This window comes from Uranotaenia lowii, chromosome 3 (assembly GCF_029784155.1).
Source record: "Uranotaenia lowii strain MFRU-FL chromosome 3, ASM2978415v1, whole genome shotgun sequence".
NCBI lineage: Eukaryota > Metazoa > Arthropoda > Insecta > Diptera > Culicidae > Uranotaenia > Uranotaenia lowii.
This window is the reverse complement of record NC_073693.1, coordinates 311,098,004-311,125,930: the sequence shown is the minus strand read 5'-3', so window position 1 is coordinate 311,125,930 and position 27,927 is coordinate 311,098,004. Positions and strand designations below refer to the sequence as shown.

At 37.0% G+C, this 27,927-nt stretch overlaps 2 protein-coding genes across 4 annotated transcripts; one reads left to right on the top strand and one right to left on the bottom strand.

The window, feature by feature from the left end:
• On the top strand, positions 1-27,849 carry LOC129755328 (choline transporter-like protein 1). Of its 3 annotated transcripts, XM_055751759.1 has the most exons (9): positions 8,702-9,105; positions 14,359-14,415; positions 17,880-17,990; positions 18,337-18,456; positions 22,365-22,468; positions 22,529-23,015; positions 23,077-23,445; positions 27,021-27,401; positions 27,470-27,849. In XM_055751759.1, exons 1-9 carry the CDS (start codon positions 9,046-9,048, stop codon positions 27,713-27,715), a joined length of 1,935 nt encoding a protein of 644 aa, XP_055607734.1. In that variant the 5' UTR covers positions 8,702-9,045; the 3' UTR covers positions 27,716-27,849. The 3 variants fall into 3 exon arrangements, with proteins under 3 accessions (XP_055607737.1, XP_055607734.1, XP_055607735.1); XM_055751762.1 differs by lacking the exons at positions 8,702-9,105; positions 14,359-14,415 and adding an exon at positions 1-80; XM_055751760.1 differs by lacking the exon at positions 14,359-14,415.
• On the bottom strand, positions 24,850-26,036 carry LOC129755329 (uncharacterized). Its single transcript, XM_055751763.1, has one exon. The coding sequence runs from the start codon at positions 25,931-25,933 to the stop codon at positions 24,851-24,853; it is 1,083 nt and encodes a 360-aa protein (XP_055607738.1). The 5' UTR covers positions 25,934-26,036; the 3' UTR covers position 24,850.
• Positions 27,850-27,927: the final 78 nt, after the last annotated feature.

The following is a 27,927-nucleotide window of genomic DNA, read 5'->3' as shown; positions in this document are numbered from 1 at the left end:
TGGAATGGTGTCACGAGTTGGCCGTTACTGGGCCGACCTAACTATAAAGGAAACGGAAAAAGAGCGCCGCGCCAGAAGGGGTAAGTGTTTTATTTCCTTTCTCGATGCTAGAACCAATTTGCAATGTATAGGGTTTACCTTTCGCGACCTGCCGCCTAGTTGAAGTTGATTGACCGTTCGCGGAAGCAGCTGCTCAGGTAGCCGGATCAAAGTTATTTATAGTGACTAACTTTATTTTGAGCCAATTTTTAGCTGTTTTAGAACCGTTATTGGTAATTGGTAATTGTCGACAGACAAATCAAGTATAAAAAGGACCTATACAAGAATGTGTAAGGCGGTATGTACTTAAGTGGTCAAAATAATCCTGGAATAGATGTAATTTTAACACTTGTAAAATTAATATTCCAAAATGACCGCATGCTCGAAAGTAGGAAACCGAAGAACTATAGGCTATTATTGTTTCTTGCCCTATCGTCAGATGAATTGAAATTTGTGCAAAATCTGGCTTATAGATCGCATGATGTTTGCATGGAAATATTAAATGGTTTTACTTAAAACACATGAAAAGAGGCTAAGGTAGACTCAAAATTACTCTCAAATACTTTTCTTCATTGTTTACATCTCAAACGCTTCAAATCAAGTTGCAAGAGATAAGAGAAAAAACCTATTACTTCTTTTTTGACTTATAGGAACCATTTAAGAATCGAACACATTACCAGTAATATCTTGAGAACTATCTTAACGTTATAAATTTACTCGTTTGGCTTCTTAAAATACTTAATTATTGTTGGAATTTCAAATTGGCTGCCCAAAAGAACATTTTTTTGGGGTTTTATGAATTTTTGTGGCTCCAGAGAGCAAACAAAAATCGGAGGCCTCAAAAGAGTTACCTTTCCTTACTTCTTCATGTTCTGCTTAAAAATTGCCTCATATTTGTAAAGTGGGCAAAGCCATCTATCCGATGTTTATTTCGATACAATTCAACATGTTTTGTCTCGATACCATGATAATTTCTTTCTAATGTAGTTGCAGGTAATTCGCAAAATTTTGAATTTTGAAGTAAATAAGAATAAGTTTGTTTTTAGGCACTTTTGCTCATATGTAAATTTAGGAATCCATAATCTTATATGTTACAAAACTCTGTTTTTCGTCAGCTGCTGGCTAATAATACGCCAGATAATACAATATTTTTGCACATTTATCGTTAAAAAGCCAGGACAGGGGACTACGTCCTACCAATTTTACTCATGAAATTGAATTTTTTTTTAACACCTTCAAATGCGTATATTCGATCCTTAGATTCATTAGGACTCTTGTTAAGATTCCTTTGGTTGGTATTATTTTTGGAATTTAACTAGCTTTTCAATGAACCTATTAATAAACATTCAAGTTTCATACGGAACTAAATTGAAGCTTTTTGGAATTTGGGTGATATTGAATATGTTATTAAATTTTGATTCTCTTGCTTTTTCTAAATTCATTCCTACACCAAAGTAAAAATTAATGTGGAGAACATTGCCAGAAAAATAATATAATAGACATTATTTCAATCAAAGGAAACAAAAGTTCTTGAAATTCGTGTTTTCAAACGGTCCCACTGAAAGGATGGAAAGCTATCTATGTAAGGTCATGTAACTTTGATAAAACACGATACAATTTGGCTGTTTGTTGGCTTATGATATAGCTTAGTTTGCAAGTCAGTTCCTGAGCCGATGTCTGCGAGCTCGATCCCAAGAGTAAACATCGAACACCGTTGTGCCGGTTAAGTTTTTCAATGACTATCCACCAACTGCAACGTTGATGTTAAGTCGCGAATGCCATAAAGGTGGTGAAACGATTACCTATAACCGAAACAAAATAAAGATAAAACATGGCTGAATGGCTATTAGGCACTTCTGTTATCAGAATGATCGTGGCTCCAGAGAGCTATGACATTCGGTCATTGTGTCTGATCACATTTTCGATTATGTCCGCAGAAATCAGTTAAAATGATAACACCGTGATACCAAGCAGTAGATAGATCCTGCTGCATGGGCATTAAGAAAAAAAAATCCGGGCACGCGCCGTCCGAGAGATCTCAGCAATGCTGACGAAATAATAGAAAAAATTGAACAGAATTCACATCGTGCTCCAGCTATGACATTATCGCCTTCACTGAAACATGGCTGAACTACCACACGCTTTCCAGTCAGATTATCAGTCCGGATCGGAGACAACTCCTGGGAAGATTTGAAACGTTTAAGGGCCCGCATCGATCTCGGTGACCGGAAACTTTACTTGTTCGTTCCCGAGACCAGGAATTAGCTAAAACTTTCTCGCGCTGCCTCACTGAAGTTAGCTCTATGGCTCTCCCGAAAATGACATACTCGTTATTGATGATTTCAACTTGCCCTGTTTGAAATGGTGCTCTTCGCGAAGTGGCTTTCTGTTTCCAGATCCCATACGTTCTTCGTTTTCGACATCCTCCAACATCTTCTTAGAAAGCTTAAGTACAGCGACTCTGCGTCAAATCAATAATATCGAAAATGTCAACGTAGGGTTTAGAAATCCAACTATCGATTTAGCTCCTGCTCCCCTTGTTTAAGCTGTCCCACATCACCCCGCCTTAGTGATCTCACTCGATGCTGCCAGGATATGTGCTCCCGCAGAGAAAACAAGATCCTTCTATCATGATTACAAGAATGCTGACTTTGAACCTATCTCCCTAGTTCTGGATGCTATCAATTGGGAAGATGATTTCTCTGATCCGAACGTGGATGCCGAAATATTTTTGAATGTTCTTAATTACACTATCGATCGCTATATGCCAAAACGCAGCGTTGATGATGATCTACGAACTCCCTGGGTTACTAGAGATCGGTCACAGAAATCTGCTAAAAAGTGCGCCCTTCGAAACTACAATAAGCACAAGTACCTCAACACGAAAGAGGAATACCGCAAACTGAACTCTGCTTATAAGAAAGCCAGCTAACGTTGCTACCTAACCATATCTGAACCGGTTACAGCGAAATTTCAAGAGCTGTCCGAAGTCGTTCTGGAAGTATGCCAAAAACCAGTGAAAGGAATCCGGACTTCTGTTGCACATGTACCTGGACGGCGATATTGCTACCACATACCCTGGAATCTGTAATTTTCGAGCATTTTTACAAGCGGGTCCATTTCTGCAGAACAACTGACCAGGGCTGTGAGAAATGTCTCATCTCTAGGCTCAAAAACTCTACCAGCTTCTTTATCGAAACGGTTTATGACTCATCTGCTAACATCAGGCATATCTTTCAAGCATCGCTGGACGGCGCAATCTTCCCCGCCTTGTGGAAAGAATCCATAATGTTTCCTGTTCACAAAAAGGGAGATAAGAAAGACATTAACAATTAGGGGGAAGTGTTCCTAAATGCGCATGTTGGGTAATATGCGCATACAGCCGATTGGCGATATGGCTGGAGATTCAACGTATCTAATCAGTGCAGTTTGAGGGTAATACGCTATTGAAACATGGCATGAAGAAATTTGATTGTTCTATAAAGCCAAAAAAATTTAAAAATTCAAACAAGATTTTTGTCAGTTTTGTTATAATATATTGAACTTTAATTATCGTGCGTACAGATTCTGTGAACAAAAATTTTAATGGTTTTTCTTTCTTATTCATCTGGAAATCGGAAATTCAACAAATTGAAGCTTTCGGCAAGGTTGTTAATGATAAGATATTGGAATAAGAGACAGGTTCTGAATGCCCATATCAAGGCAGGTTAAATGCCTATATCAAGAAAAATAGATTAGTCTTATAAATTTTTTACTTTTTATCATTGAAACATCAAATCTACGCTCAAATCACGATCTTACAGCGAAAAAAGAACTTCATAATGATCCGATAAAAATACGATATGAACAAAATATTACCATGAAATATGGCCATATGGCATACCTAATTGTGTTTCTTGCAAAAGAACTAGTGATGTAAGAAATTTCACCAAAATTTCAGCTTTGACGTATGCTTTACATCCGTTTCTACCATTTTCAATCAAATAATATCAAAATATTACAAGTGTAAATGAAATATAGCTAAAAACATAAATATGCGCATTTAGCCCGCCAGTTTCGGAAATCGGCTATTTTGACTTCTTTTATTAAAAAATTATTCTCACAAAAACTGTAAGAGATTTTAACAGAAAAACTGCTCTCACGTATGTAAAACAGATGTCCGCTCGTGTGTATAGAGTTTTCAGACTCATATCTATTGGAATATGTGAGAAAATGAGTCCTTTCCTTAATATGCGCATATAGCCCGCCTCTCCCCTACTGTGGTATCTCAGCTCTGTGTGCTATTGCAAAACTGTTTGAGCTGGTTGTGTTCGATCCCATTTTTTAATTCTGCTAACACCACTTTTCAAACGATCAACACGGTTTCATGCCTAAACGATCAACTACTACGAATGTACTGACGTACACATCTTTTTTACAAGAAAGCTAAGCCAGAAAGACCCAAACCGATGCTGTTTATACAGATTTGTCTGCTGCATTTGATAAAGGGAACCACGAGATCGCTCTGGCAAAGCTAGGTCGCTTGGGCTTCTGTGGATCTTTACTGGAGTGGTTTGGGAGTTCAGAACAGTGTTAGGCTTAATAGCTGCACGTAATCCAAACATACGGAAAACTTGGGCCTAAAGTTGTCCGTTCATGCTGGAGAATCCTCCTCGAGACAGTTTCTTGGGTCTTCTGGATGCCGCAAGGGAGCCGTTTAGGACCAATAATTTTTGTTATCTATTTAAATGATATTCTCTCGCTTCTCGATATCCAAAAACTCGCTTATGCCGGTGATTTGAAACTGTATCACACCAACAGTGGTAAAGACGACATCGATTTCCTGCAACGGCAGTTCCACATTTTGCTGATTGGTGCGACAACAACTGCCTGCCGCTAAATCGCGGTAAATGCTCCATTATATCTTTTTCTCGCAAGCGGCACCCTTTTTATGCTGAGTACATTCTCGGAAATGAAATAATCTCCCGGGTTGACCAAATCAATGATCTGAGTGTTATTCTCGATCAACGGCTTGAGTTCAAGCCTCACACGAACTGCGTTGTAGACAAATCCTCTACACAGTAAACGAAAATTACCGAGTTCGGTAATTTTTTTTTGCGAAATCCTAACATGTGTAAATCGTTAAACTGTTCGGTAATTTTTTCGGTAAAAAATAAACGAACATCGGTAAATCGATTCTTCATTTACCGATGCTCGTTTATTTTTTACCGAAAAAATTACCGAACAGTTTAACGATTTACACATGTTAGGATTACGGTAAAAAAAAATTACCGAACTCGGTAATTTTCGTTTACTGTGTAGAAATCTTGGTTTCTTGTTTCGCGTGGCTAAAGACTGTAAAGCTTAAAAAGCTTATATTACAGCATAATCCGTTCCGATCTTGAGTATGCTTCTGCTGTCTTTCTACCAGAATGGAGTTGAGCGAATCGAGGCTATCCAGTGGCGCTTCATGCGATATGCCCTTCGACACCTGAACTGGCAAGATTCTTTTCGTTTACCCAGTTATGAGAATCGTTCCGCCTGATAGACTTGGACACGCTTCAAGTCCGAAGAAACGCTACACGTGCTTTGGTCGTTGCGGATCTCCTTACAACGAGAATTGACTGTCCCTTGCTGCTGGAAGCTATCCCTCTCAACGCGAGGATTGAGAAACCAGAATTTGCAACTCTACGTTCCCGAATTTTAATCACAGAATCTGTGTTACAAATTTTAAAAAACTTCACAGATTTCACAGAATTTTATTTTGTTCTGTTTCAAAATTGTACATATTTTATATTTATACCAATATTTATCTTGGATATCTTACACCAATTCGTTAAAAAGTGATGAGCTTGGTATTATCAAATGATTATTTTTCCTAAAATGATGTTGCATTTTGTTTTAATCAACATGACTTTTCAATCAAATAATGGAAAAGTGTCACATAAATTATCAAAGAAAACTAATGTTTTTTGCCAAAAACAGCCTTTTTTTCGGCAAATTTGGTTCTCAGATTCGCCGCAAAAATCAAGCATTGTTTAGTTTAATTCAGTAATGAGCGGGGGACTGCAAGAAAGAGAAAGGATACGCCAATGATCACACAAATTGTGCAGAAAATTATTGCAATTGTGTAGCAAATGATTGAAATTGTGTTTAATTGTGCACAACTATTGGGTTGAAAAATTTCGTCAAATACAAGTCAAAATTTTGGCCGAATTGGACTACTTATGTGTGTTCATATACAAATTTTATTAAGATGATTTTTGAAAACCTCGCTACTGTTATTTAGTGAAATTGTATGATTTTCAAATAATTGTGGCTCCAGAGAGCTAACCGATATTGGCGATCGGAAAAGTACAAAACCTCACCCGAAATTGCGACATTTCGGTATCTACATGTTGTAGAAATATAAACTTTTTCTTTGGTTCTTACTTTCAAGCGCGAGTATAGGCGCCATAACCTTAAAATCCGTTAAGCTTCAGGCCTAGACGTGTGATCCCCTCATCAAGTACCATTTTTCTTAGCATGTTTTCTACGAATTTTTCCACTTGAAACGTATAATACTGCAGGTGGTCCAAGTTTTTTCCTGTTCTCTGCTCCATGGTAGGCTCAACCAATTTATGTTTTCGATCATTTTATTGTTTTTATGTTATAATAATGAAAAACATGAACAAAGACAAGAAGAATTATAAGACATTTTAATTATTTCTTGGGACTCAGACATAAGTTCTGTCTATGGAATAACGATAAGTGATTGGTGAATAAAAACTTTTTTTTTGGTTGTGATCGCTTTGCTGAATGTAAAAAAAGAAATCAAAGACATTGCTCTAATTCAGCAGTCAAATCTATCATACCTTTTTTTTTCTTTATTGAAAAAAAAAATTACAAAACTCCCATAAAAGGATAATACATTTTTAATAATTATTAAGTTTTAACAATGTGCTGTTAAGTTTAATTGTTTTTGTTTTAAAAACTTTTTAATCAATGTTGTACATATACCTCGTCAGCTTTATCGAGCAATGCACATAAAAATACCTATGTTTAAAATTAACCAGTTTTCTGATTGATTTGGTATATAACTGGTAGGGTTATTAGGGATCTTGGTGTGATTATGGATAAATTTCTGACATTCAAGGAACACTTGGCTGCAACCGTGGCCAAAGCAAAAACTGTGCTAGAAATTCCAGTAAGAAACACAAAAGCATTGTACTATTCACACGTTCGCTGGCTTGGGGTAAAATATCCAAATATGGGACCAAACTCAATTGGCGAGACGAAACTACTTGAGTCAGTCTAGAAGCGATTCCTGCTATATGCGCTTCCAAATTTGCCATGAAATGAACCTCAGCGATTTCCCTCCTACCATGCCGAATTATATGTGTGTTTTTTAAACATAAGTCAGGATACTTTTAAGCGTAGTTTAAGTTACCAGTCTGTACTGTATGATATTTAGCTATCGAAGACCGTGAGCAATAAATATAATTTTAATTGAAGTTTGAAGTAAAACTACCTGAAGACCAAATAACACTTCATAGATCATCAATTTGTCCTTTTCGTCTTTTTTCTCATAAATCATAATCAATTTTATCAGAAAGCTGGTAAAATTTTATTATTCAATTTTAGGTAACAATGAAAATTAACTATATTAAAATGTGGAAAATGAGCCGTTTAATTGAAGAATTTACATTAATAAATCTTAAAATTAAAAAAAAAAAAATCAAACATTCTTCATAGGTGCAGCTTCTGCTCACACATAAATCTGTTTTGTAACATCCAAAGAAAGTTTAACTACACGATAAGTCAGCTCCACTCACTTCGGTGTACGTGAAAATAAATAAAGCTTATTTCTTGTTCTAGTTAGCTGCAGTTATTTTATGTCTGGAAGAACGCACTAAAGGTGGTTTAGAAACGAGTCCTTATTTCACTTCTTTTACAATCAAAGTCATGTTTCTGTAGCAACACCCTCTGTTGAATTCCAGAAAACTGATATCGGAACGTGTGACTGCCATTGAAAGGTTTATCGTGCCTAAAGGATACCTTAATATAACATCATCGATGCAGCAGTTAGATTCTTCCGTAGTTAATATTGTTGATTGTTATCGACCAGGTTTGATCTATTTCCTAAATGAAAATTCTATCCTATTCTTTTCTATTTTGTTTATTCATAGGGTAATTCAACCAACTCATCTAACATCATCTAAATAAAAATGGATTCTTAGACTAATAAAATAAAATATTATACAGAAGTAGTAAACTATTACGAGTCTCCAATTCGTGATGCGTTCTAACAAAAAAAAACTACAAAATAAGGCTTCATTCTGATAACGAATACATTAAAAAAGGTTTTACACTACAACTATTTTTTTTTGCAAAAGCTCCAAAGCATCACGAGTGTTATAAAATTTATAGACAGATAATTTGCTCGACCATTCCGAGAACTACCGCCGATTTGCTGGCAGTAGTACATATCTAACTACATATTTTAATATTTGCGGCGTCTGGTGCTATTTTCCCACCCCCATGCTTTTGGGCGACAAACAAACGCCAGGATACCGACATACCACCCCAGGAAAACAACTAACGTATAGGCCCGAGGACTGCGAGTGTACCCCCAATTGAACCAACAAACCTAGGGAAGGCATTCATTCAAGTTCTGCTGTCAGGACATCAGTTGGCTGCCAACGATTGAAGGATACAGTCGGTCCGAACTATTGGGGGGGATATCACTTTCACGTTTTGCCAACCCCAAACCCCAAACGGGACAGGTTAAAGTTCACCGAAAGCGATAGCGGCGAATTTATTTTTTCATGTTTTTGTCCGAGGAATAGTGAAAGTTTTTCCATTCATGACGCATTAATAGTTGTTATCTTTGAAAACATCTCATGTTATGTGGAAAGATCTCAGAAATGGGTTGGAACATGAATCGTAATCGATTGGATTGCTAACTTGGAGTCGAACTGGATGGGATCCGCAATTTTACCACACAAATTTAACAATCGTCGTCGTTAACCGTCATCGGAACCAGAAATGCTTTGCTGCTGCCTAGGAACCAGAAGTGATAAAGTGTCTCCCGGAGAATCGGTCGAGGTAAGCCAACTATTCAATAACTTTAGAAAAATTTTTCTTTTATTGACCAAACATTGAATCACCTAACCGATTTGTTTTTGTTATTTCAAAAGTTGAGGCTCATGCAGGAATGAGTTTTACAGTTATGCGCCCCTTTTTGTAGGAAAAATTCAAACTATTTTTCAAACAGTTTCGGGAGTAGACATTTGTGTATAAACATCGTCAATCTAATTGGTCTACTCAGATGTGACTCCTAATTTGTTCGTCTTATTTATTATCTCTTCCACCGTCGACCGTTGCCCAGAGGATACTGTTCAAATCTTCTAAACCAGTGGTCAAGATATCGAATCTCGGTCACGGCATACATTGGTACAAATTCCTATACGCGCATATATATTTTTGAGGTTGATTCGCATCAGGAATTAAATATCACCAAAAAATGATAACATTTGACAAATTTTTCAAAATTACACTTATTTTACCATAACACAACCCAATTCTATCTTCATCCTCAGGAAAACAACTGTTAAATTGTCCTGTAGGCTCGCAACGGCTTGCTCCTGTAGTTCACAGAAAGTTTTGGGACTATCCTGTAGGCTCACGACTGTTTTCTTTCGATTCTTACATTGAAATTCGAATCATACCAAAACATTTATTTTTTTAAATCTATTAATTTCTTAATGAGAAGCTACCGCTAGCTATTCATACTCTAGAGTCTGTGACAAGACACTGAAGTTTTTTTTTTCAAACTCTTCATTTCAAGCTTAGAAAAAAAGTTTCAAAAATAATAAAAAATCAAGTGTAAATCATTTTTTCGGGACGGAAGACCCTAGTGGTAGATATTGTGAATTAAAATAAAATTGTGATGATGAAGACCCTAGTGGTAGATATTGTGAATTAAAATAAAATTGCGCTGATGAACTGGCAACAAAACACATACTTCCGACAATCTAGTACTTCACTTTTCTTTGTCGCAAATCTTTCGGAAGTCGGGAGTGCTGGCTTCCGAAGTAAAATCTAGTGCAGGCGCGTTAATAGTAGATACCAATAATCAGGCTGGCCACAACTTTTTCATTTTGAAATTCCTGGTTTTTTCCAGGTTTTTCCGGACAAAAATTCAAGGTTTTCCAGACTTTGATTGTCCATTTTCGTCGGCATATGGCAAAATTTTCATATACAAATTGATTTTGTTGTTTTATAACACTCAAATAATTGAACCCTTAGACGAATTCGGTTCTATTATAAGGTTTTCATCACATTTATATAAATGATAGGAAAACATTCTACACAAATCGTTATGGAGTTTTAAATCATGTTTACAAATTTTTTGATGTGTTACAGATATCTTGTGTTACTACAGCTCACAAAATCCACGTCTCTAGAATTTGAAATTGTTCTAAGGAAGTTCAATCATGTAACTCCCTTGTCACAATAAATTCAGTAAAAATGTTGTTTTCAGATGTTTTATAGCCAGTAATAAATGCATCTTCAAGTGTAATATACATTTTTGCTAAACATTTATCATACTGATTTACAGTGGATTGCTTCTCATAGCCCATGTTTTTCAAAACACGGGGCAGTTATGAACACTTGTTTTTATGCATTGTTTGATAATCTAAACTTATGTTTAATGTTTAAAATACCAATAACCGTCATGATCTTGAAAATAAATTGTTATACATCATAACTTTATCAGTTTCTAAAATCTGTGAATATGAGATTGTATGGGCAAGATTTCTTGTTCCTTTGTCAATAAAAAAATTCCCTATGACTAATTAAGGGGATTTTTTGAAAGACTACAAATCGTATCTAGACGCAATGTTAAGATTCCTGTAGAAATATTGCCAACACTTAGAATCTTAAAAGTGTTCATTACTACCTCTTGTAAACTTGGGTAGTTATGAACAGATATAAGAACAAAAAAAGCATGATATTTGTTCATGATAACTTAACAGGGTGGCCAGCGAACCGGGAAAATCGGGAAAAACCGGGAATTTAAAATGAGACCGGGAAAACCGGGAAAACCGGGAATTTCAAATCAAAACCGGGAAAATTAATTATTAATTATTTTCCCCCATAGATATATAAACCTATTAAATCCTAAAATACATTCACTTGATCATGACGGAACTTTCTCTCAGAAACTTTACGATCTATAGTCGTTTATTCCAGGATTGTTAAACATTTGTGAAGAGCAGGAAAATGTCGGGATTGCATATTAATGATTAAAATGCCCTGAAAAGTCGGGAATATTTGAAAAATTGAGACTTTTGAGACTCAGCACATACTTTTGTCGAGCAAACAAACGTCGTAGAAAAATTTCTCAACCACAAACTATTTCTAAGCTCACGCATTTTGTGCACTGTAGTGACCCATTTTGCACCATTTTGCACTTTCCTTGCGAATATCTGGAAAAAATAGAACTTAAAAATCTGAATGAAGAAATAAGTGAAAGTGAAATTTCTTAATGCCGCCGACTTTATAGTTCTGATGTGAATTCATACGTTGAAATCAGACAGTTTTCTTTTGAATGCACATCTCAAAGACTAATATTTGGCTTATCTATCTTATAACTGGAACTATTATACACTAGTCCAGAATTGATAAACTTCTAGTCTTCATCAGCAGCTATTTTTTTCAGAAAAACACGAAAATTTAGAAAACTTGCTGAAGCGAACCTTGAGAAAATTATCATATATCTAACAAACACATTTAAACTGGGGGAGTTAGTTTGCAGATTCCGACTAAAATATCGAATTAATTTGATGAAAAAAATTGAATGTTAATAAAACGTTAAAAAAGAGATATAAATTCAGTTATTCATCCATGAAGTCTCAACTCGGTTGAAAAATGTTCTGCAAACTTTTTTTTACTAAGATCTTATGATCAAAGGTAGTTTTTAAATAAATTGAACAATGAGAATTTTTTTAGCATGACTTTACTTACTTTCAGCAGTTTTCAATAGAGTTTCTGGATTTGTAGGTTTAAAAGTATTATATAAACTATTCCCTGTTTTAAAAACGGCTACACACCAAATTTCATGCTGATCGGTTTAGTAGTTTCCGGAATTTTTTTGAATTGTATCATAATTTTATTAGTTTTGTATGGAAACCCGCCTCCCTCCACCCTCCCCTATCTTAATTTGGAGGTGTTAGAAAGTATTATAGAAACTATTCCCGGCCTTCATAACGGCCCATAACATACAAAACCAAATTTTGTATGGAAGCCCACCTTCCTTTAAGTCGGAGCGGTTTGAAAGTATTTTAGAAACCATTTTAGAAACCATATCATATATCTAGATCAAAACTTGTTTGCCAAAGCAATAAATCTTCTCATCATGTTAAAACACTAAAATTTATCAATTTTTGAAAAATTTTATTCGAAACTGGTTCTAATTTAATCATATTTTTGACAATTTTGTATAGGAGCCCCCTTCACAAAAATCTTTGAATAATCTCAAATAATATGCCAAATTTTATCAAAATCGTTGGAAAATTGTTCGAGTTCTTATATATTTTACAATTAATTTATAAGACCCCCCCCCCTCCCCAATTTCCTACTCAATTATTTTTAAATACAATTACTGGTCCAAATACATCAAAACCAGTTCATCCCCATAATAAATCATTTAGTGATAGCGAAATACGTTTGTGTGGAAAATTTGATGAAAATTTCTAATAAATTGTATGGATTGTTTCATATTTTATGTGAATATTGTGTGGGAGCCCCCCTCCCGGAGTCGGAGGGGTTTGTAACTTTGATAGAAACCATCTCCGGCCCCAAAAACCCTCAAACGAAAACCTCGGAAAACCGGGAATTTGAAAATGGAAACTCACTGGCCACCCTGACTTAAGTTGACCCTACCATTTTGCGAAGAACTTGTCTTCTGCTTAAGCTAAGTTTTAGAAATATATTCTTTAGAATTCAGTAGAGATTTTTTATATATTGAAAAAGTCAATATTTCCAAAAAAAAATCAAATTAAATTTTGGATCGTTATTATAATTGTATTTTATGCAATTCAGTGCTAAAAAGTTAACTTTTGGATACTGAAAACACTATCGAAAAGCGATAATTTTTAATACAAACTGTTTTTTTTTTGTCTGCAAAAGTACAGTGAACGATCTACTTCATCACAAATTTTCAGTCATTTTGCATAGTCATTGACATGTGGTTATTTGCCAGATGCACTTCTCGTGGGTCAATCAATAGATTTTCAATGGATTTTTCAAACTTTCAAAAAATTGTGTATGCCATTCATTGCAAAACTCGATTTTTTCAGCACTCGACGTAATTTTCCAACTTGGCAAGCCCCGTTGGGTAGATTTATGACTAGTGCTAAAAAAATAATCTTTTTGCAACTTGTTGCAATGAACAACTAGTTAGAAACCATTCCCCAGACATTGTTTTTGCATCTCGAATTCTGACTTCAAAAGTTTAAAAAAAATATGGACAACAAGTTACAGAGTCTTTATTAAAACCGTTTAGGGGAATATTCAACAGCATATCAAAATTTGAAATTAAGACAAAATTTGAAACATTTATTCAATTTAGATTCACCAATTGTTTTTTGCCTTTCTTTCAGAAAGGTATAGTTATCGGTCGATTTGGGAGATCATTAATTATGGGTCTTAGATATACCTTTATAGGTACCTATCGAATCAGCTCGACGAGTTCAGACGATGTCAGTGTATTTGTGTGTGTTGGTGTGATTTTTTGTAAACTTTGTCCACACGTTTTTGAGAAACTGGGAAGTACAATAAAAATGATTTTTGTCTTAAAAAATTTGATTTTTTTCCCTCTTCAATGTATAAAAGAAAGAAAAAAAACAAAATAGTTTGAAAAATAAATTTTCATAGTAATTATCTTCAAATCATCACTCCAAAAAACGTGTCAATTGGCCTTGCTAGCCACAACCAGCAATCACTAAAATCAAGATTATCGTATATATGACGTCAAATTATACGTGACGTCATAGATACGCGCTTGCTTTCTAAAAGTATGGACCTGTCGATGAGTGGAAGGGAGAACAGACAGGCTTCACTCCCACTCAGGTTTGATGTCATCGTGACAGAAACCGTGTAGGAGGAAGACGACAGTTCTAAATTTCCCAGCTAATGGTGATATTTTCTCATTTTAATGGTTCAGTTTGAAACCGAACCATTTCAAAATTTCGGAACCGAAGCTCCGAATCATTGAACATAAAAATGGTTTTCACCAAGGGGTACGACCCCGAAATTAATTTTTTTTTTTTTTTTTTTTTTTTTTTTTTTCAGGGATTTTCATCCTATTGGATGATTCATCCCATCGCCCCGAAATTAATGAAGTCGTTGGTGAGTACGTCATGCCCACACTGCATGGTACGAAAGCGATAGTAACTTCGCCCAACATTAAATTCAGGAACAGATTGCTCTGAGAAGGGGAAAACAACACGGGTACGCGGACGATGTATGCACATCCTCTCATCTTCTCACGTGCCGTTCGTGCTTACGAAGCTTTTTCTTAAGCAGCAACGACAGGAGAGTATTTCGCCCGTGAAAGCAAATTAAATCTAATAAGACAAATGCTACTGAATCCTCTCGAGCTTTGAGCTCTCGAGCTTGTTTTTTTGTTCCCTTTTCTCTTCCTCTCTTCAGATCTAACGTTGCGTTGTTGTTGTTGGGGTTGGTGTCTTGCAAAAACGATGACGGCTTGGAGGTCAATCTGAACTTTCACTTGCTGAAGCCAATGGAAGATGACAACCAAACAGTAGCGCCACCAAGCCCTCCATAGTAGAGTTTGAAGCATTTGGGATTTTTTTGGAACATGCATATATAGCTAAAAAGCTAATAATCTTTATTGACAAAGTTGAAGAAACAGAAAAAAAAATTGACTAAATAGACCAATTTGACGAAATTGACAAATTTGACATAATTCATTGATTTGACAAAATTCACTTGATTGAAAAAATCATAAAATTGACAAAACTTATAAAATTGACAAAATCGAGAAAATTGGCAGAATTGACCAAATTGACGATGAAAAACTGGATTAAAATTCACTGATTTGATAAATTGATAAAACTAACAAAATTAACAAACTTGAAAAAATTGACAAAATCGACAAAATTGACAAAATTAACAAAATTGACAAAAGAGATGACAAAATTCACTAAATTGACAAAATTGACAAGATTGATAAAACTGACAAAATTGAGAAAATTGAAAAAAATGACTAAATTAACGATGACAAAATCGAAAAAATTCACTAAATTGACAAAATTGACAAGATTGATAAAACTGACAAAAATCGACAAAATTGACAAAATTGATTAAATTGACCAAATTGACGAAATTGACAAACTTGGCTTAATTCATTGATTTGACAAAATTAACTTAGCTGAAAAAATCATAAAAATTGATAATATTTATAAATTTGACAAAATCGAGAAAATTGGCAGAATTGACAAAATTGACGATGACAAAATCGACAAAATTCACTGAATTGACAAAATTGACAAGATTGATAAAACTGACAAAATTGAAAAATTTTTTACTAAATTAACGATGACAAAATCGACAAAATTCACTTAATTGACAAAATTGACAAGATTGATAAAACTGACAAAAATCGACAAAATTGACCAAATTGACCAAATTCACAAAATTGACAAAGACAAAATTGACAAAATTCACTATATTTACAAAATTTAACAATTTGAAAGATTGACAAAATTGACTGGCGAAATTTACAAAATTGATCCAATTGACCAAATTGACAAGATTGACAAATTGACAAAATTTACAAAATCGAAGAAAATTGACAAAATTGAGAAAATTGGCCAAATTGACAATGACAAAATCGACAAAATACACTCAATTGACAAAGCTGACAAAATTGACAAGATTGACAAAATTGACTAATTTGATAAAACTGACAAAATTAACAAAACTGACCAAATTGACAAAATTTTCAAATTTGAAAAAGTTACAAAATCATGAAAATTGTTAAAATCGACAAAATTGACAAAATCTAGAAAATTGGTTAAATTGACAAAATTTATCAACTAAGAATGCTGACAAAATTATGAAAATTGAAAAAATTGACATTATTGACAAAATTGAAAAAATGACCAAATTAACAAAATTAACGAAATAGACAAAATCAACAAAACAGAATAAAAATCTCAAAATAACAAAATTAAAAATACTACGCTTTCAAAATTTTCAATACTTTTAATTTTCAAAATTTATTCTACCGATTTTCTGCATTTTGGTATCGTATTTTACTCTAGCAATTGAAATTTTGTTCCAATAATTTTATCTATGTATTTGATTCCTCTACTTGAGAGGTTGAATTATTTGAAATACATGGTCAGGCATCTTTTTTCAAATTGTATTCTTAATTTTTATACCCCTTCCATTTTGAAGATATCATATGCTGTAACTCCAAAAGGAGTAAATTGAGTTAGATTATAATGGCATAGAAACGGAATCATACATGATATTCCAGAATCTAATCATTCAAAAATCTCCAACTAGTTGCAAATAAGGTTATTTATATGAAAATTATGATCATATAAAAATACTTTTATCCTAATAAAAACTTTGAATCTTTAATTCCTAAATTCATTTTGGATTTATTGCGTATGAAATTCATTAATCATAATTCATAATTCATTCTGTTTTATATATACCCAAATATAATTTACAGGCTGAAAGAAAGGCTACAATCCACTGTCAAGTGTATTAAATCGGGTTTTTATAATTTAAACTAAGGAATTTCAGTTTCAAAATGAATATAAGAAAAAAATGCAAAAGGAATTTAAAATTATGATTTCTAAATTTATTAAAATAAAATCGAAAGTATCATTTATAGAAACATTTATTTTTGATTTTCAAAGCGTAGTAAAATTAAATTTTGCAGTTTAAATTGATTGATACTCGAATTAAACTACCTATACTATTAAAAAAAAACTGAACTTCAGGACTCATGGATTTTGAGTTCAAGATAACATTTTGATAAATTGAAATAGCAAATTAAAAAAAAATGTAATTTTTTGTAGAAGCCATAAAAAGTTTAAAAAAAATTCTAAATCCTTTGCTGCATACTACTTCATATTTGGTTTCGAACTTTTTTTAAAAATATTTTTAGCATGATTCAATACTGTCAAACATACTATATTTACAACTTTAAAAAAAAACTGATTTCGTACATTATTATAACAGTTAAAATGATTGAAAAACAGATCTTTTTTCTGGCAGTAAAAATATTTCCATGAAATAAATATCTAAACGTTTTCATTTTTCATTCAGTAGAGGATTAGGTTTGTTATGCAGAAAAATGTGCAGAAAAAAACAAGTTGTGGTGAGTTTCTCGTTCAGTCCTAAATCTGATTTGCTTACAAATCAGTTACATATGATAAGTATTTGAAATGCAATATTTACCAATTGAAAAACTTTCTAGGAAAAACAATTCAATTTATGAATTTAATTTATTTAAGTGAAACCATGCATCCATGGTCAAAACCCATAACCATTTAACATTACTTTCCGGTAGGATTGGTAATGTATTTTAATTTTTCGAAATTGTATGAAATATTCAATATATGACATACACGCAATCGTCAAAAATGAGGTGATTCCGTGCACCCATGGTGAAAAAATATTTCCAAAAAAGTTATATATTATGTTTTAAATATTATGTTATAAAAAAATTCCCCTTTACAAGTCATTTTGACTGGTCATTCTAGAGCACCTTCTTTTTAATAATATAGCAATGCAGCGGTCTAATCAATTTTATGATTGTTTCATTCTAGCAATCACAATCTCCTTCGCTACAACGAGGTGATTCCAATGCATTTGAAACGGATCGACACTGTACTGACATTTTGTTCATAGGATTCAAAGCAGCTTTCATCTTCATATTGGTATGATAATGAACTAAAGAATTATAAATGGCGACAGATTGATGCTTTGTTGTCAAAATCGTTGAAAGTGAATCTAGCATCTCTGAAATAGAAATTCCCTCACGAACATCCGTGATGATTCAATCATTCAAACCCGTTGGCAAAACATCAAACTGCATTATTAATAAGTGCCTTGCATGGTCCCTCCCCATTGATTTATTTGTGTATTCATGGAACGATTTTTCTTTTGTTGTTGTCTATTTTTTCTAACCTTGGAACCAAATGAACCGAAACCGCGTGACATGACATTCGGCGGGCTGCTGGCTGACCGATTCCGGTACACACCACATACGACGACGGACGACAGTTGGCGCTCATTATCTACTGCATGGCGTTTGGCGACGTCTATCGGATAATAAATGGCTACGACGATTGTGCCAATGTGTGTGGCCGGGACAACAAACCAGATAAGGATCTCTCGTGCAAGGTAAGGCCGAAGGTAATGGGGGTTCCACACTAGAATGTAGTGACTGTTAGAGGCTGGAAAAAAAATCGTTAGAGCATACAAACTTACATATGGTATACGTGCCTATCTCCTGGTGCCCTTGAATAAGATATTGAAGTCATTACACGGTTCACCTTAAATGAAAACGATTGCTCTAAAGCCCAATTATGGTCGTATTTATCAATGCGGGACCGCATGCAATCAATTGACCTTTTCTGAGCTGTGCTGTGACAGTTTCTGATGACTTCATTACGGTCAATAAAAATTAGGTTCTTGATGCAACATTAGGTACCTAGGAACCAAGCCTGAATTCCACCGCGTATGAATAAAACAGTTGCATTTAAAATTTAAAAAAATAAACTGTTAACATCAGAATGTCAAACCAGTGGAAAGGAGACTGTATTTTGTTCAAAATAACTGGTGTTTTGACATTCGGATGTATTCGATTTACAGAAGAATGGTTCAAAGCTCATTCAAGTTATTTAAGAGTCGATTCAAAGGTAAACAGTTTCAAATTTCGAGGTAATTTTTTTGTAGAATGTTCCATTTGGTCTAAGTCGGATCCAAGCTCCTTCCGGAGAAATCGATAGATATGAGGAAGATTTAACGATCAAGTCGCTTCAACTACTCGTCTAACTAAGCATTTATATTAGAAGATTCCGTAGACTTTGGTTATTACAATCAGGATAAGGCCTACATTTATATCCTTAGATATCGTTACCAGTTTGGCACTAATGGTTGAAAAATATCTGCTATCGAACGTGGTCTGATCTAGTGGGTAGGATAACTTTAACCACGAGGATTATCCGAGTAGTGCCGTTTCCTACGAATGAAGAATTGTTGTTGGAAGCACTTTGGGCAGTGGAAAGGAGAAATCTGTACTACTTGGTGGTAGAATGTGGAATACTGTATTTCTAATAATTTCCTACATTATATACTAAACCATTTTCATGGTAATAAAATAATCAGTTGTTTATTAATTATAAACAAACATCATGCGTGTGCTGCTACTCATCTCATCGATTTCTTCGATGAGACGAATCTCAACACTCCTCAACACACGCATTTTGCAGCCTTCTAACTGCCTCCGGCCGCTCCTTCTGAAGATGGGACTTCTCATCTTCAACGCACGCACCGGATCAGGCTCTCGCCCCTGCTGCAACTCGATGACCTTCCATGGCAACAGTTCGACGACCTCCACCGGGATCTAGCACGACAAACTTCCAGTGGCTTCTGGTCCGACGATCTCCCAATGGCTCTGGCCCGACGACCTTCCATGGCTCTGGTCTCGGAAATCTTCCTGCGGCTCGAAGCTTCCCTTCCACCTCGACGCCTTTCCTGAGGCCTGACGCTTCTAACGGTCCAGCTCGACGACCTTCACTTGGCTTTCCAGTCCGACGACCGTCCATGGCACCGCCTTGACGACCTTCCGACGCCTAACCAATGGCACTACGACCTTCTCCTGGCTCCCGATTCGCCGACGTCCCAAGGTTCTGACCAAAAGACCTTTCATGGCACCAGTCCGACGACCTCCCGTGTTTCCTGGCTTGTCGACCTTTACCTGGCTTCCCGGTTCGATGATCTTTCAGTTGGCTGTTGGTCCGACAACCTTCCACGGTCCCAGGCTCGCCGACCTTCCAGTGGCCCCGACTCAACGAGCTCCATATGGCTCTGCATCGAAGACCTTCCAGTGGGTCTGCCTTGATGACCTTCCAATGGTTTCTGGTTGTTGTCCTTCCGGTCTTCGGCTCGTTGTCCTTCCATCGGCGCTGGCACTTCTTGCTACTGTTGATTCCGCTTCTCCTCATTTCCACTAGTGCTGGGTCCTTAACCTGTTGTGGGAAGCACTTTGGCAGTGGAAAGGAGAGACTTGTTCTGGTTGGTGGACGAATTTGGAATACATACTTTATTTAAGTAATTTCGCTACCTTATATACTAAACCATTTCCATGGTTATCTACTTATAATACTCGTTTAATAATTGTGTGTGTGTTGTTATATGTCCCATCGATTGCTTCGATTAGACAAATCTCAATAACAGTGGCAAGAATAGCCAGCGCCGAAGGAAGGACAAAGAACCGAAGCCCGGAAGGACAACGAACCAGGAACCATTGGAAGGTCATCGAGGCAGGAACCAGAGCCACTGGAAGGTCGTCGGTGCAGAGCCATATGGAGGTCGTTGAGCCGGGGCCACTGGAGGTCGGCGAGCCTGAAACCGTGGAAGGTTGTCGGACCAACAGCCAACTGAAAGGTCATCGAACCGGGAAGCCAGGTGGAGGTCGACAAGTCAGGAAACACGGGAGGTCGGTCGTCGGACAGGTGCCACGGAAGGTCGTTTGGTCAGATCCTTGGAAGGTCGGCAAGTCGGGAGCCAGGGGAAGGTCGTAGTGCCATTGGTGAGGCGTCGGGCCAAATTAAGAGCGTCGAACCGGAACCGAAAAGGTCGTCGAACCGGAGCCACTGGAAGATCGTCGGGGCGGTGCCAGCAAGGGAGTCGAGGCCATATCCACTGGTAGGTCGTCGTACCGAAAGCCATGGAAGGTTCGCGGGCCGGTATCATGGAACGTTGTCAAGTCAGGAAACAGGTGGTGTTCGTCGAACCAGGAGCCACTAGAGGACTTACGAGCGGGACCACGGAAGGTCGTTAAGCCGGTGCCATGGAAGGTCGTCGGACTGGAAAGCCAAGTGAAAGTCGTCGAGCTGGGCTACTAGAAGCGTCAGGCCTAAGGAAAGTCGTCGAGGCGAAGGGAAGCTTCGAGCCGCAGGAAGATCGTCGAGACCAGAGTCATGAAAGGTCGTCGGGCCAGAGCCATTGGGAGGTCGTCGGACCGGAAGGCACTGGAAGATCGTCGTGCCAGATCTCGGTGGAGGTCGTCGAACCAGATATCGGTGAAGGTCGTCGAACTGGTGCCATGGAAGGTCATCGAGTTGCAATATGGGCGAGAGCGTGTTCCGGTGCATGCGTTGAAGAGGAGTAGTCCCATCTTCAGGAAGAGTCGCCGGAGGCAGCTAAAAGGCTGCGAAATGCGTGTGTTGAGGAGGAGTTTTCGATGAGGTGAGATGAATAGGAACACACGCATGATGTTTGTTTATAATGAATAAACAATTAGTAATCGTAACTATGGAAATGGTTTAGTATTTGAGGTAGCGAATTAGATAGAAATAAATGTACCAGCAAGTACAGATCTTCTCTTTTTACTGCCTTCCAAAAACACGAATGACTCTGTTGAACTATTTCAGCACGTATAACGCATGGTTCAGTCGACATACCAACATCCATGATTATTTCCTCTTCGAGTTCTCCTTGGAGAAATGCCTCCACAGGATTCATCTGATGAATTTGTCAACCGCGGTATCTTGAAGCCAGCGGAAAAAGGTACCACAATGAACTGTGACGCACGACTGGGGAGCACGTGTCATCATTCTTCCACGTCATCCAACTTCCCCGTCTATAGAGCCTCTCGATCAAAAATCTTTACTTGCCATAACTTCAGAGTTTAATGTCGAAAACTATAGGCCCCCGGGCGGGAGAGGCTTTGCAGGACTTTGGAATAGGCTTTGCGATGTCATCAAGTCTATAAGTTCAATCCAGTGTCAGTATTCTTCGTCAAAAACTTCAACGCTACATGAGAATGTGTATACAACCTTACAATCCTCAATCCGATGACCCCAATCTAGTTCTGGTCGGCTTCGGACGACTTCGTTCCCGCTTCATGGCTGCGGTACAATGGTATTTAAATGGCTCCCTCCCTACAGTGGCTCTTGTTCAACGACCTTCCATAATTCAGGTCTATTCAGACTTACTATTAACTGCAAAGTGAACAAAAAAATGTCAACTAAAATATCAAACAAAAACCTATTTTCTTTGATTAATTATATTTGTCCAACTAGGGAACTGACCGTACGGAACAAAAATATCTGCTGGTAGATAGCTCAGGAATCGCTAGTGACCTGCATCGTCAGTGTGTTGCAAGATGTGAGGACTTCGAAGGCTAGTAAGTCGTCACGTTGAAGGGTGGCAAACGCACCAACTAACTTTTCACTGTTTCCTGCAGCAAACCACTCCTCAACCGCTGCGTCCTCAAGAAAAACGTGGCCCAAGAGGTGGCCACCAAAACCGGTCTCCGCAACTACTTCCAAGAGGTTTCGGAGGATTTGGAAACGTGCTACCCGGAGGTCCTGTGGTTGTGCACCATCGCTTTCGTTTTTTCACTACTCACGCTAGTTTTGCTACGATACATTCCGGGATTGATCGTCTGGTTGGTGCTGATTGCCGTGATCGCGTCCTGTTCCGTGGGCACGATCTGGCTCTGGGTGAAATGGGACTTCGAGAAGAGACAACTTCCATCGGAAGCCGGTGAAGGAGCTAAAACTCGTACCAATAACTATCTGTACTACGCAATTGCCGCTACAATCATGACGGTTCTGGTGTACCTCATCATACTGGTCATGAGGAAACGGATCAAACTTGTAGTTCAACTGTTCAAGGAGGCCGGAAAAGCCATCTCCAACATGCCCTGTTTGCTACTGGAACCTATCCTGGTAAAAACTGGGTTGACCTATTTAAGTTCACATTTTACTGATCAAGTTATCACATTTGCAGACTTTCGTATCGATCGCCGCGGTCATCACCCTGTTCGTGTACTTCACGATGTGGATCGAGAGTTCCGGAATGCTACGAGTGGAGAACAACCAGAGCGCCAAGTACGTCAAGGACTCGACGATGCTGTTCACCCGGTGGTACAATTTGTTGGCCTTCCTATGGTTCTGTCAGTTCATCATCGGTTGCCAGCACATGGTCATTGCCGGGGCGGTGGCCTGTTGGTTTTTCACCCGAAACAAGTCCAACCTGGGCAGCCCGATACTGAAGAGCTTCGGCAATTTAGTGCGCTACCACATGGGAACCGTAGCGCTCGGGTCGTTCATCATAGCCGTGGTACAATTTCTGAGAGCAATACTCAAACTGGTCATGGTGAGTTTTTAAAAAAAAATTCATTATAAGGTAGTTGGGAGCAGCAAAATGATCGCTTATTCGCACGAATTATGATAACCTTTCAACTGGAATATGATTCGAAATTCTTCCTGTTGATGCTCAAAAACGGTCTACAGTGGATGGGTAGCAATGGATGTATGACAAAAATTGCACCTTCAAATTAAAAAAAAAACGACTGGTCGCTTTACATGGTATATTTAGAAATTGGCTTTTATAAATAATAAATTACAACTCACTTCAAAGCACATGGTAATCATTGTGATGTTTTTAAGGTATCCTAAAGTTGATTTTAGGACAATTTTTTCAGTTTTTCTGGTCATTCAAATCTAAGATGCAAATTTGAATTCTTCACCCAATTCTCAATTCGCATTTTTATTTTCGATTAAAATTATAAATGATAGATTCAAATTGTAGATGATTAGGTATAGGGTCCCGGTGATAAAACAAAGATAAAAATAATAATCTAAGATACCTATAAAAATATAAAACAAGATGAAAATGGTAAAAATAGATTGAACATGAATACCTATAAAAAATGAAAAACAAAATGAAACAAGATAAACCAAATAAAACATAACAAAATCAAATGAACAAATACATTAGGATAGAATAAAATATGAGGAAATAGAAAAAAAGATTGTTAAAAAGACAAAACTAAAACAATGTTAAAAGGGAAAAAATGATAAATAAAAATTAAAAAAATAAAGTATGAATGAAAAGGTATAAAAAAAATCAATAAAATAAAAAAAAGATGAAACATGACAAAATAGATAACCTAGATAAAATCAGACAATATAAAATAAAAAAGAAAAACTAAATAAAGCAAGATGAAAAAATAAAAATTATGAAACGAGTACGAGATAGATCAATATCGAATACGTTTCAAAAAGATAAAACAAAATAAACCTTCCTTTGCGGTTGGGGTATATATGACCCGAACTGTACCGTCTAGATGCGATATCTCAGGAACGGTTGAAGTTAGACACATGAAATTTTCTGACTTTTCCTAAAATGAGAAACTCTACAATTTCTCGTTTATAGATTTTTTGAATGGAGTTACCAGTCACCCATAAAAAAGGACAATTAGCCGATTAGGGTCATATACTGTTCCTATTTTTATGAACTGTACCATTAAAAAAAATGGGTGTAAAATTGTTTTTCGGGACATTTTTCATTCGGAATCATTTACACGTAACAAAACCGAAAGAGGTTCTTCTATAGAATTTAGATTTGAGAGCCAGAAAATATAATGCCTAATCAGAACAAGGGATGTTCAGAATTCAGATCACATTTCTAATTTAGATAGAAAAATTTTTTTTCAATTTGAATTTTAAAAAAAATTAACAGCCTTTATTAGTTTCGTTTATCATTTATTTATTTGCTTTCAAGTATCTGATGTCAATTCGCACTCAAGGATTTTTCGCACACAGTTTTTGGCGAACTTGCGGGAAGTTTTAGGTGCGCCCCGAGCACTCAAAAAATTGTTAATCAGCTTTATGTTTTTCGGATTGATAAGTAGATTTTCCATTTGAGCCTGCACTGCGGCAATGGTGTTCTCTTGAGTTGCAGGTTTTTTCCTCAACGCCAGCTGTCCTTTTGCCCACTCGGATAGGATTGGGTACCGAGATTGCCTCCAAGCGCTTCCCACATAAGGCGTTTTTCCTTGAAGGAAAAATTTTATTATATGTGGCTTCGGCAACATGACCATAAAGAAAGGATCCGTTGCAATCAAACGCCTTATGTCTGACAGGACATCAGACTCAACAAAACGTTGCTTGCAGAGAACGGAAAAGTTATCGAATGGGACAAACATCATTTGACTTCTCAATGCTTTGTACATCTCTTCCTTGGTTTCGAATTGAACTGCAAATTTCGTTGCAGTCAACCGAGAGACGAATTCAACCTTCCCGAATTTTAGGAATATTCTTTCGGCCAAAAACTCCAGCGGGTATAGGTAAGTATCTTGAATAGTTTCGTAATCGGTGGCCGCCTCATTGAACAAGCAACTTCTGGACCAATCAAACTGATCGTGAACTCGACCGCAGGTTACATTCATCAGGTAACCATGGTTGATTCCCCGATGGCAGATTCTAATAGCTTTCGCGTAATCCTTCTCCGAAACGAAATAGACAAGCATATCCATCACCTGGTATTGCAACTGGAACTGGAGAAGCTTTTCATCCGACTCGCAAAAGTATATCATCCTGGTGGGCAATCCGAAAAAGGCAAAATAACTTGCCACTTGATCGTACCAGGTGCTGCGATCCGGCGAAACAAACTTAAAGCCACTCACGTACACCGGCCAATAGAATTGAAGGGGACAACCGGAATTGGGCCCCCGGTACAATCCTTCCGGGAAAAAATCTTCCTTCGTATGAAGCTTCAGCCTTCCATTCATCTTGTTTTTCTTTTTCTTCTTCACCAAATCGGATTCCTCATCCGTCGTATCGAGCTCATCGAACAACATTATTTAATATTCGGTTGGTTGAAATTTAAGTTTAGAATCAAATCACTGCAGCAACCTGTTGTGGATGATTGGTTTTCACTGGGAAATTTGAAATTTTGGTTTGTTTTTGACGGCTTGAATGAAAAGCACTTTGCACACGCTTAAAAAAATTTAAACTGAAATATCTTTCCAGTAAAATTCTGAACAGATCTTTAGCAGCAAGCTGAGTAAAACTTACTCAGCTAACACTCATTCTGAATAAATTTTATGTATTTTAATAATTGACTTTATTGTTATTAGCGGGCCATAGACTACACCACATTTGTGCAAATGCGATGAAATTCTGTCGCTGTGAATACGATTAGCATAGTGTATGGCACTGATTAAATGATCGCGCAAACGTTTTGAATAAAATAGGTCGGTATCGAAATATTTTGTACAAATCATCTTCTGTGGCATGGTGTATGGTGCTGTTTGTAGAATCTTCAGGTCATTCACTCAGCTCCAGTCGGGGTGGATGTGATTTTTTGTTATTGCTGTTACTGTTTTCGCCAGCAATCGTGTTTGTTCCGCTTTGTGGACTGTTGAGACACAGGACATCTGCATCCCTGGTCGATTCTTGGGTCTAATTTATACAAGAATTGAAATTGTGAGTTGAACAAAGAAGTCTGACCAAACCCACTCGTGTTCCATTTTACAATAGAACCGGTATGAAATTGCCTTTCTTCTAAATTTAATTTTATTGCGCAAATCTCGCGTTTAAATACCTACTCAAAATCCAGGCGACAATTGAGAAAGTCGAAGTGATGAATGTGCTGACAAAATCTGAGAATTTGATGATTTATAAAAAAACAAACAGCTACCTTTGTAAAGTCGTAAAACATAACGTATTTCGTATTTTAAGAATCTATGCCGAAATGATATAACGTTGAACTTTCACAAACCTTTAAAAAAAATTATTACTGAATGAAACGGCTTTGTCTGTTTTTTTTTTTTTGGAAAAGTACGCTGAAACAACACATTACTCAAAATCCTAAATTCTTTTTTGAAACATCTTAAATTGTAAAATTGTTCACTGACTTCCTTCAAATTTCTTTCGATTTTCCAGTACTACACCCGTGACCACCAGAACCGCGTGACGGCCTGCATCTTCGAGTGCTGTCAGTGCTGTTTGAAGTGCTTCGAACAATTTCTGCAGTACCTGACGCGCAACGCGTACATCATGACGGCCATGCACGGCGATCCGTTCTGCACCGGGGGCAAGAATGCGTTCCGGTTGCTGTCGAGCAACGCCCTGCGAGTGTTTGCCATAAATTCGGTGGGAGATTTCGTGTTAATCTTGTCCAAGGTGTTCGTCGTCGTTGTAACCTGTCTCATCGGCATGGAGGTGATCCAGAAGAAGTCCGGGATGCATCATCCCTACGTACCGATCATATTGGTGGGAATATTTGCCTATTTGGTTGCGCACTGCTTCATGACGGTTTATGAGGTGATGTTTCCTTTTTAATGATGCTTCAACCAATACCATATTTTCTAACTTCAATGTTCATTTTGCAGATGACCGTCGATACCATTTTCCTTTGCTTCTGCGAAGACTGCGAAACAAACGATGGCATTAACAAACCCTATTTCATGTCCCGAGGGTTAATGGAATTTGTGCAAAATTCCAAGAAAGCACTGGCCATCCTGGACAACCGAACGGCAAGTACCATGAAGGATGGCAACGCGTGGACTAGCAGTGGCGGAGTTAATTCCGGGGACAGGGCCAAGCTGACGAAAACAATCTCGGAAACGGTAGACTGATGGTTGGGGAGTCCGCAGATGCTTCTAGTAGAAACCGAAAACTTACGTGCACATTGATACTGATTTTTGTAAGCTTTGATGGTGTGTGGTGTGCTTTTTACATTTTTATGAATAAAAATACATTTTGAATAAAACGTTGTAGGTACATTAACAGAACGATTTCCAATCGAATTTTTTAGGGCGGTCATCGTTGAAGTCAAAACTTTTTCTTA